This window comes from Durio zibethinus, chromosome 22 (genome assembly GCF_047325235.1).
Source record: "Durio zibethinus cultivar Kanyao isolate XHJ-2024 chromosome 22, ASM4732523v1, whole genome shotgun sequence".
Lineage (NCBI taxonomy): Eukaryota > Viridiplantae > Streptophyta > Magnoliopsida > Malvales > Malvaceae > Durio > Durio zibethinus.
The window spans coordinates 20,804,748-20,820,893 of NC_143183.1; the positions used below are offsets into that span (position 1 = coordinate 20,804,748).

At 35.9% G+C, this 16,146-nt stretch overlaps 1 protein-coding gene and 2 pseudogenes across 2 annotated transcripts; 2 read left to right on the forward strand and 1 right to left on the reverse strand.

Annotated features, from left to right (window-relative positions):
• Positions 1-149: 149 nt before the first annotated feature.
• Positions 150-1,788, forward strand: LOC111306855 (xyloglucan 6-xylosyltransferase 2 pseudogene; annotated as a pseudogene).
• Positions 1,789-4,924: 3,136 nt separating this feature from the next.
• PRMT4B (protein arginine methyltransferase 4B) lies at positions 4,925-10,478 on the forward strand. Its single transcript, XM_022904830.2, has 15 exons — positions 4,925-5,279; positions 5,631-5,693; positions 6,102-6,204; positions 6,293-6,436; positions 6,649-6,752; positions 6,853-6,951; positions 7,048-7,117; positions 7,353-7,449; positions 7,908-7,962; positions 8,636-8,719; positions 8,933-9,010; positions 9,454-9,557; positions 9,638-9,810; positions 9,888-10,039; positions 10,216-10,478. The coding sequence occupies exons 1-15, from the start codon at positions 5,079-5,081 to the stop codon at positions 10,294-10,296; spliced, it is 1,608 nt and encodes a 535-aa protein (XP_022760565.1). The 5' UTR covers positions 4,925-5,078; the 3' UTR covers positions 10,297-10,478.
• A 499-nt stretch (positions 10,479-10,977) lies between these two features.
• On the reverse strand, positions 10,978-15,166 carry LOC111306856 (translocase of chloroplast 159, chloroplastic pseudogene; annotated as a pseudogene). The gene has a single exon (XR_016332197.1). The product of XR_016332197.1 is annotated as a translocase of chloroplast 159, chloroplastic pseudogene (transcript).
• Positions 15,167-16,146: the final 980 nt, after the last annotated feature.

The window sequence follows — 16,146 nt, forward strand, 5'->3', positions numbered from 1 at the left end:
CCTTGTAATGAAAGCCACCACCGTACGATCTGTCTTTACTAGGCCCACCTATGGAATCCACGGCTGTCGTTTTACACCATCAGAAAAATAAAATTTCCCCTCAACGTGCAACCCTAAATAAAATATTAAAAAAATAAATAAATAAAGAACCGATCTCTCTGTTTCCAACTCCGCATTTATTTTTTTAATTTTCCCTCGTTTTCTTCCTTCCTTCACTCTCCCACTCCACCGCGTTATTCCCCCGGTTTTCCCTTTATTTACAATCGAACCTAATCGCCTCAACCGGGAAGGAAACCAAGATGTTGGACCGGTGGTTACGACTTCGCCGTTCCCGAGCCAAAATAACCGTTCTCTGCTTTATACTAAGTCTCATCGTCCTACATGGCACCTTCAGCGCCGCAAAACCGGGCTTCTCTGAGGAAAACACCAACCACCACCCCTACGCTTCCCGCAAGCACGTGGGGCCTCGTCGCGTAATCCAAGAAGCTCAAAACGACGCCGTTCAGAGCGACAACAATGATAAGAACTACGCTGAATTTGATATCTCCAAGATTCTCGTCGACGAAGAAGACGGAGAAAAGGAAAAACCCGACCCGAACAAACCGTACTCACTTGGACCTAAAATATCCGATTGGGATCAACAAAGATCCGAATGGCTAAAAAACAACCCGAATTTCCCAAACTTCATCGGTCCAAACAAGCCCCAAGTCCTCCTCGTCACCGGTTCATCACCCAAACCGTGCGAAAACCGGTCGGCGATCATTAATTATTGAAATCGATTAAGAACAAGATCGATTACTGTAGAGTACACGGGATCGAGATTTTTTACAACATGGCTTTATTGGATGCTGAAATGGCGGGATTTTGGGCGAAATTACCGTTGATTCGAAAGCTTTTGATTTCGCATCCTGAAATTGAGTTCCTTTGGTGGATGGACAGTGATGCGATGTTTACGGATATGGCGTACGAGGTTCCATGGGAAAGGTACACAGATTTTAATTTGGTTATGCATGGTTGGAATGAAATGGTTTATGATGAAAAAAATTGGATTGGTTTAAATACGGGTAGTTTTTTGTTAAGGAATTGTCAATGGTCGCTTGATCTTTTAGATGCTTGGGCTCCTATGGGTCCGAAAGGGAAGATTAGGGAAGAAGCTGGGAAAATTTTAACTAGGGAGTTAAAAGGTAGGCCGGTTTTCGAAGCCGATGATCAGTCTGCCATGGTTTACTTGTTGGTCAAGGAAAGAGCAAAATGGGGTGAAAAGGTTTATTTAGAGAATGCTTATTATTTGCATGGTTATTGGGGGATTTTGGTGGATCGATACGAGGAAATGATTGAGAATTATCATCCGGGGTTGGGGGATCATAGATGGTCGTTGGTTACTCATTTTGTCGGGTGTAAGCCATGTGGGAAGTTCGGGGATTATCCAGTGGAGAGGTGTTTGAGACAAATGGATAGAGCTCTTAATTTTGGGGATAATCAGATCTTGCAAATGTATGGGTTTATGCATAAATCTCTGGCTAGTAGGAGAGTTAAGAGAGTTAGGAATGAGACCAGTAATCCTCTTGAAGTTAAAGATGAGTTAGGGCTGCTTCATCCTGCTTTTAAAGCTGTTAAGGTATCGGCTTCTTAATAATGGTTCATTGGAATAGCTGATATGTAACAGTCATATACTGCTGTTCTTGATTTATTCTTAAACTTGTCAATTTCCATTCCTTTTGGTAGCTTGGATATTGTACTCAATTTTTTGTGTTATTGATTTATAGAAAGGAAAAATTATTACTGGTATCGATTTGCCTTGTTCATTATTAGATGCTTAATGGTTGGAATTGTAGTACACTTTTATAGTTTATTTGCATGGCATGTTGACTAAATTTTGCTTAGATATGTTGGATATCACTGTCAACGGAAATAATAGTAGAACTTTGTGCTCGATGATGCCTTCAGTTGAGTTTATTTGTTGTGCTGGAATTGAAATGCTTGTACTTATTCTTGCACATATATAATTGGCTGAGCTGATGACTCTTAACGGTTGTCTGTGTTCAGAGGGTATTAATTTGTTTGTAGATAAACAATGCAGAGGGAACCAGACATTGTTATTTTCATATTAATCAAATTGAATCAAATTTAAAGAGGCCTTGTTACAGCTGGGCAAGGGTGAATAATGTTGCAATTGTTTTTATGTTACTGCTGCTTCAAATGTTAACTCGATTTGGAGAACGAAATAGATATCCTGGGAACTAGCCTCGCTGTTTTAAGCATACTCTGGCACTGAATTCATGGGAGGGTATTGACATTGTCACATTTTTACCATCTTTTGCATTTGAGATTACAGTTTTTCCACTTCCATCATGCTTTCCTAATTCAGTTTGAGTTCTCTATAGAATTCTTGAAGAGAATAGAATTGAATGTTGTGTATCTGCACAAGAGTGGAGTTTATGTATCTGGAATACAAAAGCTACTGAAACCATCCCCTGGAAAAGAGGTTCATGTTGTGTTACCAGTTCCTGAAAGTCTTATGTTTGCGCTTACTTTGAATTATGCCTGATAAGTTTGCCAAGAATCATGTGTTGTTAGGATAGATTGCGAAGTATCGCTAAAACTTGAGTGGCAAAAAAGGTTACTTTGGCATCTGATCTCGTTATTCTTGTTCACTTGATAGTAGAATTATAGGAGCTTGAAAAGCAAAATCATCTGGAAAAAAAAAAAAAGAAAAAGAAACAACAGTTTATCATCATGGAGAACTCAAGGCATCTCTGATGAATAGCTATGCATTTGAAGAAGCTGAAGCCTTTGTCTGAAGCTGTTGACGGGCCAATTCAGCTGTTTCTTTAACCCAACCAACACCAGGTTGTAATCTGCCATTTCATTAAGTTTCATACCTTGAGTCAAGTATCATTTACTCAAGTACAACAGCATTTTCCAGCAAATAAAGGACAAAGTCGATGTCATTCTGGCTATCATGAAACTGATAGATTTCAACTTCCCTCAAGTGTGTAAACTGGTGTTGATTAAGCTCCTTCAGTTTTGTTGATACCTCCAGTGGTTGAGCCAAAACTAGCAATTGACATTTCCAAAGCAAGGGACAGGCAACAATTAGAGGAACAACCTTGAAAAGATCATAACTATGGTACTTTCCAGTTAAAATCAATTCCAATTGTTTGACTTGGTAGAATGTTCTTATGCTTGCAGGTACTTGTTGTTCAATGTCAGCAAGCAACACCAACTTTCTCAGCTGTACAATATGGTTTGCAGAATTGGTGTTGAGAACATCATCCAAACATTGATCGTCAAGGACTGCATCTAGACGCAATTCTTCTAGCTTGGGAACAAGAGAAAAAGAAAATTTTCCTTCATTAAAACACAAGTTCAACTGCTTCAGAAACTTTGGTACTTTTCACCTCATCACAGTGAAGAATCTGCAGAAACTTCTAAGGGATGCAAGGACTTGAAGTGCGAAATTCACAATTCGAAAGCTTACATCTTTGCAGGATCAATCGCTCAAGATTCACACAACAAGAGAAAAACCTCTCCAATATATTTTGGTTTAATCTTACACATTCCAACTTGAGGGTTGTTAAAGAAAGAAACTTACCACTTATTTTTGGTGCCTTGTTACATAAATTCATAAGCAAATACTTCAGCTCTGATGCATTAGAAAGCAGTTGAAATGAAACTTGCCAATCACATTCACCATTTTCTTGATACTTTCTTGACCCGAACTGCATCTTTTAAAGACATCAATGAAATAATTGATGACAAAATTTCATCTTCAAGAAGTTCATTGATCCTGCCTTCTTTCATATCTTGGTTCTGCTCAACATGATCGACGTATTAAGTTTTTATTTTATTTTAAATTCCTAATCTACTTGTAAAACTCTTTATTCTATTACTTATTTGACTGAAAAAAAAATTACGAAGTATAATTTTTTTTAAAACTATACCTTTCAAATATCAATTCTAATAACATATTAATTAATTCAAAAAATAATCGGCATCAAAGTTTCAAGTTAGAGTCAAAATAAAAAGTAATAACCACAAACCAAGCGTATATAAATGTTAACAAGAACAAATATTTAAGTTAATTTGAAGGATTTACTTCTAATTTGCTTTAATGTTTTGAGTGGCATAATAAGTATTAATTATTCGGAAGCCATAAGGGCTCATTAAATTAAACCTATAAATAATAAAGAGAATGGCTCCTGGACCGGCTTTTTCCCCCTTCTTTTATTTTAATTTTAGGATTTTTTTTATTTTTATGATTTTTTTTTAAAAAGCATGTTCTAAAGTAGTGATTCTGAACAGCTCTAAGATATAAAATCCCTCAATAATATTTTTAAAAAATATATCAAAATTGCATGATACTAAAATTAAATAAAATTAAATTATGTCATGCAAACAACATTGAATTATAAAAATATCAAAAGTTAGTATCATAGTTCACATAATTTCATAGCAATTAAAAAGTTTTAATTTTTATTATTAAATAAGTTTTTTTTTTTCAAATTAAGATTAAGGCAAGAAAAATAAGTGATTCAAACTCTTAATTTGCAAATAATTGGGTTAATTAAATTTTATTTGAAAGATACTTTTGATTTTTGATTTTTATTATTTTTTCTATTTCCTTATTTTTTAAAATAAAAAATAAAACATTCATTAAACTGGAAATTTTAATAAACTGAAAATTAGAAAATAAAAACAAAATTCCATTCCACCAACTTGAAGCCAAGGCCACTGCACCACCATCCACCTTTGGACCCACAATCAAAACAAGCCAACGGGTATGATCCTCACACGTCATCACTCACACCCAAACTTCCCTCTCAGCAATTCAGCATCTACCTTTATAAAAAAAAAAAAAAAAAAAAAAAACCTTTGTTCTGTCCCCATAATAAATCAGCTAAAGCTACTCTCTTTGTTCTTTCTCTCACTCGGTGGCGGCTCTCTAAAGCTTGGCCCTCTCTTCTCTCTCTCTTTAAATTTTTTTCCTTCTTTGACAAAAACCCTAGTTTGGAAATAGATTAGATTTGATAGATTTCTATTTTCCTATTTTGTTTTGGTATAATATAATAATAATAATGGAGGGTTCAGCTGGGTTAGAACACAAACACTTGGAGTTCACTTTGGCGGCAGTTTCTGAGCTGTCTTCTCCATCGGTTTCGTCTTCTTCTACGCCACTGATTGCTCGGTTCAATGTTGATGGTGGAGTTGCTGAGCTTCGGTTTCACCGTGATTCGGAATTTACTGACGGCTTCAATGTCGATCTCGGAACCTCTCAGGTAAGAAAAAAGAGAGTGTTGTTTGGTTCTTGAGAAAATGGCCACGGGATACAAAGGTAAAGAAAGGGTTAACATTGATAGATTTTTTTTCTTGTCTTAATTAGAAAAAAAAAAGGAAAAAAGCTTTCTTTTTTCTTGGATTAATGAAGGACTACGTTTTTTTTCTTTATTTTTTTTTTGCTTTGGGTTTGTTTCAAAATTGCTACTTTTTGGTATAGTTTGTTTGTTGAGGAAGAATAGTGAAGTTGCATTGGATTATTGAAATTTACAACTTTTGAATTAAAACTTTTAGTTACTGACAGCTACGAAGAGTGTTAACATGGTTAAGGTTCGTATTTTTATTGTTTTCAGCTCTTCAAGTTGGGACCTGTTCAATCGCTTTGGGTTTGGGAGAGTTCTGATATCAATAAAGAGGTATTGAAATCATTTCAACTTTTGCCCGAGATATGTATGGAAATTTTAGCAATAGAAGGAAGCTTATGTTTTTCATTCATTTTAACTGTTGCCTAGATATGTATGGAAATTTTAGCAATAGAAGGAACGCTTATGTTTTCTTTCTTTTAATTTCTTGAGCTTTTTCCACTGTTTTTATGGTTTGGTTAAATGCAATGCCCCTTTTTTCGATCATGGTAAAATGCTGGTTAGTGGTTAGACGTAGCTACTTCTTTCTGCGTACTACTTGTATTGTTTTGGAGTATATATCCTTGCCAAATGCCTTTTTTTTATTGAAAAATTTGTATAATCATTGCTGTTGATCAGTATGATGTTACTTTCAAACAGTGCCGGATGTTACATTTTTTTACAGTATTACTTTTGTATCAGAAATCATTTTCGCGGGGAGTTGCAATCCAATTTAGAAACGAGGAGGAGAGCAGGGACTTCCATTCTGCATTTGAGCAATGGCAGAATGAAGATGTTATTCAGAGTGCTACTTTTGAAACCTGCTTATGACCATACAGAAAAACTGACTGCTATATAGGCTTTTGTTTGATCTTTTTTTCCTTCTCATCCAGGAACACATTTGCCCAATGGAGCCATTTCTTCTTGTAAGAGCAAGTTTGATAATAAAATCGAGCCATCTTCAGCTAAAATGTATTTCCATTATTATGGACAATTGCTACATCAGCAAAATATGTTACAAGATTATGTGAGGACAGGTTATATCACAGAGCTGTGTTTCATTGTTTCTTTTGACTCTGTGTTACGAATTCACTTTGAATTTTTGTAGACAATGCTAATAAAGCCCACTGGTATGAGACATTATACCATTATGTATCATAAACATACCAAAGAAGTCACCAGTCAAATAGCTTAAACTGCAGGTCATATTTTTTAGATGCTGATCACTGATTAACTATTTTTTCTTCAGGAACCTATTATGCTGCTGTAATTGAGAACCGGGCAGATTTTACAGATTGTGTGGTGGTTGATGTTGGTGCTGGCAGTGGTATTTTGTCATTATTTGCTGCACAGGTATTCTTAATCTTTTGGTCTATGTTGAATATGCATATGTACTCTTAGTTTTCCTATGGTTTGTAGATTGATGCTCAATTCCCTTTCTTCTTCCTATTAGGCTGGTGCAAAGCATGTTTATGCTGTTGAAGCTTCTGAAATGGCAGAATATGCTCGAAAACTTATTGCTGGAAACTCCACATTAGGCCAACGGATTACTGTATGTGCTTGTCTTGTCATGTTGTTGCTGTTTTCTCTTATATCCAGAGTGATCTGGTTTCTAATTTGTTTGGTTATAATGTTGTGTAAAATATAGGTAATCAAAGGTAAAGTTGAGGAAGTTGAATTGCCTCAGAAAGCGGATATTCTGATCTCTGAACCAATGGGTATGTTAGTGTGTGAGGCTTTGCTTTTGTCATTTTGTGTGATGATGAAAATCTCATGATACTGATGCATCTATAGTACTTGCTTCCATGCATTGAAGATGAAGTTTTTTCAGTCAGAATATGAAAAATGAAAATGCTTTGAAGATGTGCTGGAATTGTTTTGTGGATGTTTAAACTTTGCTGCTTAGTTTTCATTGAAGCAAGAGTTTTTAATTGATTTTTGGGTTACTTGCAGGCACCCTATTAGTTAATGAGAGAATGTTGGAGTCCTACATAATTGCAAGGGATCGGTTTCTTGTGCCTAAGGGGAAAATGTTTCCATCAATTGGAAGGTAAACATTACGCCATTAAATCTGTTTGTTTCTCAAGCAGTTGATTAATGATTTCTTATTTGCAGGTAATAGGGTCCCAAAGCTTTTAGAACTTTCGCTTTTTATGAAAACTTGCAGTTCACTTCCTACTCTGTTGGTTTTCGTTATGAGTTCTTTTTTTAATGAATTATCATACTAAACTGGTGTGAATTATAAGCAGTTTTATGGTTGCTGCCATACCTTCATCCTATGATACCTCTTGGTTGTTAATTTTAATTGTTTCATTTCATATGGTTTTTCCGCTTTTATCTTTGCTCTTTTACTGGAATGAGATCGCTAATGTCATTGACTACTTATATCTGTATCTCAAGGATGTCCTGTGTGTTGTTAATTTCTTTGATTTATGTTTTGAACATCAAGCTGTAAAATGCTTAAGGTCTTGTTCCTTGAGATGGTCTCATGCTATCTTAATCTTGTAGGATACATATGGCACCTTTCAGTGATGAATATTTGTTTGTAGAAATTGCAAATAAGGTATGTATTTGCATTGTTTTGCTGGAGTAATATATGCATTTTTGTACATGCCTATGTAGATTTATTGTCTTTGAAGAAAGAAAAAGTTGATTTGAAACATCTCATGACTTGTTGGTGTGAATGTTTTTCCTCCTCCAGTCTCATTAAGAGAATTTACATAGAAAGTTATTGTTTATATAAATTGTTTTATACTGTTTCTATGCTTCCATTGTGTGATTCACATCAGACATTTCCAAAACATTCTTTCCTCCCCTCCCCCCTTTTTGTACCCATCAATGTATTTTTCTTTAAAAATAAAAGAACCTTATAGATTTCACATTTTTTTAGGGGGTGTTTTATAAAATTCTCAAAAGAAAGTGAAAGATGCTTAGTCTTTCAAGCTTCACTTTATTAGAAGACCTTCCCTTATTTCTGTTTTATTGAGCTATATGGTTTGCTGCCAGAAGCTCCCTTGAAACGTATATGTATATGCATTGTAATGCTGTCAACCCCAATGTTTAATGCTATAAACTACAATGCTTTCTTTTCATTATGCATTTCATAAATTATACAGGTCAGACAGTGTACCGTTCTGTATTTCTTGATTTGCTATCAATTTTCCTTTACTTTTCTGTTTAATTTTGCTTTTTATGTACCTTTCTTTTCCTCCTCCCTAACCCTGAAGTTCTTGCAGGCTCTTTTTTGGCAGCAACAAAACTACTATGGTGTAGATCTCACACCCTTATATGGGTCTGCATTCCAGGGATACTTCTCTCAGGTTTGTTTTGTACACCATTATACGCATCCGTAGAGTGAAAATGTGGCAGTAAGCATTATTAAAATACAAGGTTTACATTGGGTTTTTCTCGGAACTTGCTTATAAAATTTCTTTACCCATGCTGATCTTTCTTCATGTGTTTGTGGTTTCTCCATTGATGTTGCATTCTGTTTCAGCTAAATTTTAATAGAATGCCTTTTGCTTTACATACAGCCTGTGGTGGATGCATTTGATCCAAGATTATTGGTGTCTCCTCCTATTTTCCATGTGCTTGACTTCAGTGAAATAAAGGTATCAGTGAGCCATTGACTCATGCCTCTTATTAACTATTTAGTCTCTATAGTAAACTCCATTTCATATTCCTTAATCAAAGTGCTGTATCTTGTATTTGCATTTGTGCTTTTCCATCTTAATATGATTTTCGGAGACAATGAATATTTTATTTTTTCCACTTTCATCATATTCTATTACATCCATTTATGTCCTATGTTTTGATTCTTGGTTGCTTTGTAGAACTCTGTAATCGGGAAAGCCTTTTTTAGTTATTGGCTTGTTGTAGACTTGTGGGTTGACTTTAATGTCCATGGGACATTAAGACCACTTTTCTGAGTGTTGAAATATTTTTCACTTAATCATAGCTCTTTGATTTAGACTTCTTTTCTCTGATTATGGTTGACTACTTTTGATGGTTATTAGTAAAATGTGTAGTCAAATGCTGTTCATTCTTTTTGCAGGAAGAGGACTTGTATGAAATAGATATTCCATTAAAATTCATAGCATCTGTGGGGACTAGAGTGCATGGGTTGGCCTGTTGGTTTGATGTTCTTTTTAATGGGAGGTAATATTTTCAAATTTTGCACTTTCATTGGATTTGCAGTTTCATCCTATTTAACTGCTGTTGAACTGCTTTATGAACAGTACTGTGCAAAGATGGCTTACCACTGCCCCTGGTGCGCCTACAACCCACTGGTATCAGATACGATGTGTTCTTTCTCAGCCAATTTATGTTATGGCTGGGCAAGAAATAACTGGCCGACTTCACATGATTGCCCATAATGCTCAAAGTTATACCATATATCTAACATTGTCAGGTTGGTTTCAATCTTGTTTTTTGTGTTTCTAATTTGATGTTTCGTTTTTCTAACGAGGTGTGTATAAACTCTTATAGCTAAAATGTGGGGCCCCGGGGCAGAACAAGGAGGAATTCTTCAGACCTCGACATGCAAACTTGATCTCAAGGAGCCTTATTACAGAATGTCACAACCACAACCCTACACAATGGCACAAGACCAGCAACCACATCATCTACTACAGACTCAGGTATCAGCTTATTATCCTGTCAGCTCTTATCTGATTTATTCAATTCATCTAAGATTAATGGTTTTTAGCTAATTTCAGGATTGCATTAATTTCATGCATCTCTGAAATTATCGGCTGCTTGAATAGTGATCTTATTGTTACTCATAAACGATGATCATTGGTTTGCTTTTTAACAGGATATACCAATCACTGAAGATTTAGAGGAACCTGAGTTGCTGCAGCAGCCATCAGAAAATTCGGGAGCTCAGCTCCAATAAGTAACTGGCAAAAAATATTTGAATTTTAGAGTTCACAGGGATTCTAACGGACATGTGTCTGTAACATAAATTTGGTTTTACCCTGGTAAATGTCTAGGGTTTCGCCTGGTTACTTCTTACCTGGGTCATTTGTTTCTGATTCCAGTAAATTGAAATCGACGTGATTCACTATTGTTGTTTGAGTGGCTGTGTGGGAACTTGCACGATTTTTATCATGATTTAACCAGTTTAATAATCAAATCCTGTTTGTTTTGTTTTGTTTAATAACCAGATTTTTATCATTATTTTATGCATTAATCATTGAATCAAATGCTCAAACGTGAAGATTTGCTTGTTTTGTTTTCTCTTTGCCTTAGAACGTGCATAACTGTCCTACTAATCGGTGCATGCCATAAGTGAACTTCCCCTAGATGAGATTTGTGCATTGTATTTCAAGAATCTGGCACAATACACTTTATGAACACAGTAATTTTAAGTAGCAATGACACAGGTTAATATATTTAGCACAGAAATCATTGAGTGAATGCAGTAATCCATAAGATGAAAATTGAAAATGTCAAAACGACCATAGTTGAAAGTATTATGAGCAGGGATAAGAAACTTTCACCGACTCATCAGCACAATTTTGAGTTTCCTGGTCTATTCCAAATTGCATTCATATGGCCAGATGAGGTAGAGGGATAGTAACAATGAATAAGGTTGCTCAAAACCATCAATTAAGTAGCTTCTGTTTCATTGAAGTTTCAGTTCAGATCACCTACTAGGTTGCTAAAATAAATTGAAATTGCTAGACAAACCAAAATTTAGCACCATTAGGGGTCAGAGTGACCCTGGAATAATGAAAATGCTAGCATGCAGAACTTTTTAAATCAGAGCCAGGATAGATCATCCGCAAGATGGAAGCTGCGATTGGAAGCAATGATGCAAGTGCTATATGTAATTGCTGGGAGCTGCTTACTTTGAGAGTGATTTGTCCACTCCGCTTGTTGTTCAATCCTACACGAACTGCCATTGAAGAACTACGTCCGATAGAGAACTGAGACTGTAGGTTGGCCATTAGACCCAGGTCACGCCTCCACTTCACCAAAGACAGTCCAAATGTGGACTGATTTTGCTCAACGGGAAAATCCTTATCCTTCAGGCGGATTTCAATGTTGGCGCCATATGCTGTATCACCTTGAGATGTCATAGCCCCAGCACTTCCAGCAAAAACCAAGCGCTTTCCTACTGCAATCTGATCCTCAATCTTAAGTCCAGTAGCCACATTTTCACCTAAGAAAGTAACTGATAAACCAGCAGTTGTTTGGTTTATTTTGAAATTTCTGAATTTTATTTCGCTCCTGAAGATGTAAGAAAGATGTTTTCCAACATTTTGGATATCAAATCCCACCATTGTAGATCCATTCTCTCCATATTTTGCACAGACTGAGGAATCCAAATGGATATTGAACTCTCTTTTATCCTTTGTGATTTGAACAGCAAAAGCCCCAGGAAAATAACCGGCTATAGCAAGACTTCTTTCAAGGCTGACACCATCATATCCAATATCATGATCCCAACCCTGTGAGTCCAAAACTGGCCTCATGAGAAGCTGAGATTCAGAATCCAAAAACCGGTATCGGTAAGTAGGGTTGTCTCCATCAAAGGAAGGAGGGAGAACCATATCAGGCAAAGGGACTGGTACAGTAGCTCGATCCCCTACTTCAACCTCTACATCATGTCCAACAGTAATGTAATTATTTTCACCATCTTTCACTTTCTTCTTAATTTCCCTCAACCTTTTCACCTCCTCTCTCCATTGTTTCTTTTGAAGTAGCTTCACACGATAATCATACTCCTCATAATAAGCTGTTCTCTGCTCCTTGCTAAGTTTATCAACCTGAGATCTCCTTAGAGGCTTGAATGGTGGAAGCTGGTCATATTCATCATAATCTTCTCCATCAGAATTAAACAAGTCTCCCAACTCAATGTCCATGTCAACATCCTCCTCACCAACCTGATTGTTTGGTAGTTTTGGATGATGACGAGATTGCAATAGAGAAGACAGCAAGTAAGTTAGGGGTGGGGATCTAAGTCGGAAGCCAAAAAGCTTCTGGTGATCAAAAGGATCTTGAGGTTTTGACAAAGAAATTGCTTCAGATAAGATCTTCACTGAATAGCACAAGAGTAGCAACTGTGACCTCCAAATTTGCCCATTGGGAAGCAAACTTTCTCCATTTCTGTCTCTCTGACATGATGGATGGTTCTCAACAAGAGCCACAGGATGCATCATACTTGGATTCATTAAACGCAGATCACCAAGTGCTTGGCTGATAGTTTGATGAACCAAATGGGACCTTTGAGCAACAAAGACCTCAAAACTTAGGGGTTCCCCTGATGGCCCTTCTGGGGAAGCAGATGCCGCATGAGTAAGAGCTACAATGGCATTTTGCCATATTGATGAACCGAGAGCATCAGTGAGTGACTTTTGTAACAGAAAATCAGTACGATCTTTGTCATGTGTGTCCAAACGATCAACATAGAGAACAACATCTGGTGGGAACTTCCTTACAAACCTCTTTATAGATGCTAATAGTTTGCAATTAGTAGCTTCTTCTGTCACAGGAGATCTAAGACCAGGAGTATCAAAGATTCTGATCTTAACTCCATCTATTGTTCCAACAATCTCCTTCACAGCAGTTGTGGCTGGTTCAAAAGCATCAATTCTGGATTTTTGTTGACGGAAAATGGAATTAATGGTTGCACTCTTTCCCACTCCAGTTTTTCCAAGAACCACCATATTCAAAGAAAAGTCTAAGTCATCTTTATTTTCTGCTTCAAGCTGCATAGCTGCTTTCTTGGCAGATTCAAGGGTGAATTCTTGACTGAAAAAACTACCTGAAGCTAGGGCCAGCCTGTACAGCACCTTTGCCACCATGGGATCAGCGGCAGAATAACCTAGTCTCTGTACAAGTCTCAAGAATTTCACTCTTATTAGTTGTAACTTCTCAAACCTCTTCTTATCTTCATCACTTATATTGTCCTTGGAGACAACCTCAACCATATTTGACGGAGCAACTTTTGAAGAATGGAATGAGGAACTTGAATGAGCTGGGCGCTCGAGAGAGACTACCCTAGAACCACCAGGAGAAGTGATTGTGAGGCCTCCACCATCTAATTCAGCACCTGTTGCTGCTTTCAGAAGAGCAGCCAATGCAGCAGAATTGAAAAGTCCCTTTGCTTCATCTTCCCTCTCTGCTTCCACTTCTTCATCTGAGTCCATAGCAATTTGCTGACTTAATGTCTCCAATTGATCCTCCGAACTTACCTTCAAAAGAGAAGTGGAGGTTAATCCATGCTCTACCTCATTCAGCACTTGTTTGGTTGTATCGGAGCTTCCAAAAATAAGTTGCACAACATCTTCATCAGAAAGGAAAACTTTTTCTGCCACATGCTTATCTACATCTTCTACTTCTGGTTTAACATTTTGGTCTGGAATTGATATTGGAGATGAAAATTTAGAGGAGTCCATATCATTCATCAATTCTTTCACATTGGACACAACAATCTCGTCAACAGGTTCCACCACAGGTTGAGAAGCAAGATTGGGATCATTGACCGCAAAAGAACTCTTTTCCTCTATCTCATGACCATCCCCATGCTTTGTCTCATTCCTCTCATCAACCAGATTCTCCAGTGCTACGGTTTTATCATCAGAATGTTTAACATCCTCATCCAATTTGGAAATTTCCATCAGAACATCTTTTTGGCTCCCTTCCAAACTAGACCCCTTATCTTTAGCTACAAAATCTTCCAAACCACCATTCTCAACCTCTTCCTTAACCAGCATAGACGAGTCATATTGGTTAAGAAAAGCAGAACTTCTCAACTTCAATGGCTCTTCTTCTTCTCCACCTTCAACCCCCAAAGCCACATTTATTCTAGGTGTGCTTTCAACAGCACCAGGAAACCCTGCATCTTCCATTTCAGTCACCATTTCCTCATCAGTCAACATTTCAGCAAACTCTTCATCATCCATTGACAATTGGGCAATAGGAACAACCGGGTTTGAATTAGAACCATTCACCAAACCAATGGCAACACCACTCTCTTCCTCATCTTCCATTGAATTCTCTAAGCCATCCATATCATCATCTTTATTAGCAACATAAATTTTGTAACTTCGATTAATACCGTTATTCTCTTCTTCCAAGGTTTCCTCATTTGGGTCTCCCACCAAAGGCCTCTCCATCTCAGAAGCAGTTTCAAACTCCTCATCACCACTCAAAAACTCCTCAACTTCAGACTCCAACTCACTGTTGTTCTCAAAACTATTCAAACTACTCCCACCAACAGTGCTTGCAGTTTCATTACCGTTAGATTCATATTCAGAATCAGAATCAGAATCAGCAGTTAAAGGAGCTCGGATGAGAAAAGAACCTGATGATGAAGATGGGGTCTCTTTTGTTGAAGGAAAAGAGACATGGGGGGTCATTGAATCCATGGACTTGAGCTCTTCTTTTTAAGACAAACAATGGATGCCAAAGAGATAATGAGCAAAAAGAAAATGGGGAGCCTTTTACTTGTTTTTTTTTTCCTCGGGATGTGGATTTTAGGGCAGGCTTTGTTATGTTTGTTGTTTAGTTTCGATGATGTTTAAGTTTGTGTTGAGTTGGAGAGTGTTGGGTTTTGGGTTTGGTTGGTGAAGAGTGAAAGAGTGAGACAACCACTCATGCCCGATACTGTGCCAAGTCAAGAGCCTCAAGATTGAAAAGCGGCTGGGAAACTGCCAGGGAAAACAAAAAACCCTATTTTGTACTCTTCTGTTACTAGGATTGGCGGTTTCGCACACGTTACCTGCTTGTTGGCCAAGAAAACAAATGTAAAATGTGTGACAAATTATAGATCTATCTAGATACGAGGATTTATATATTTGTATTACATAAAATATAAAAATTTATATATTTATATTATATTTTATATAAAAATTATGTATTATAATTTATGTGTATATAAAAATATAAAATATATATTTTTAATTTTATTTAATTTATATATAATTATTATTAAAATTTTAAATTATATTACTTTTATATCGTGTTCATATTATATTACTGTATCGTATTTTAAATTATTAAATTTATCTATAACATGTAAGAATTTCATGTTTATTCTTTTTGGTTCGAGAAGAATTTATGTTATTTCACAACAATCCAATTTTTCATCAATGGATGATAGTTTTTTGATGAGCTACGTGTGGGAGGTATGGTTCTCAAAGGTGTGATTCCTTTGAAAACTTTGCTATGAAAGGATCTTCATATCTTTGATTGAAGCAACAAAGGTTTAATAAATTATATTATATTTATATCATAAGTTTTTTAAGATAAAAATTAGATTTGTTAAATGAAAGAAATATATATTAATTATTGAATTAAGAAGAGATATTCACTTATTTTAGTGTAAGTTTTACATTTTTTATTTTTAAATTAAATGATTAAAATTAAAAATATTATTTTCTTTGAATTAATAATGAAATTAATTTTGAGACAAAGATAAAAAAAAAAAGACTTATACTTCTATAAATTTAATATGGATACCTAAATTTAATAAATTATAAGTCATTAAGTTGTACCTAATCAACATTACCATAAAAAAATTTTATTTTTTTTCTTTTTTGGAGTAAGGCATAACTTTAATAACTTGCCAATGAAGGAAATTGCATTTGAGCATGCTTATATATTCAATTCATTATTTTTTGAAGAAATCTATTATGCATGTAAAATGTGATGATAGAAGAAAATATAATTTTCTCTTCCTTTAATTAAAGTCAAAATGAGATGCATATTTTTTATTTTTTTATTTTTCAATAAA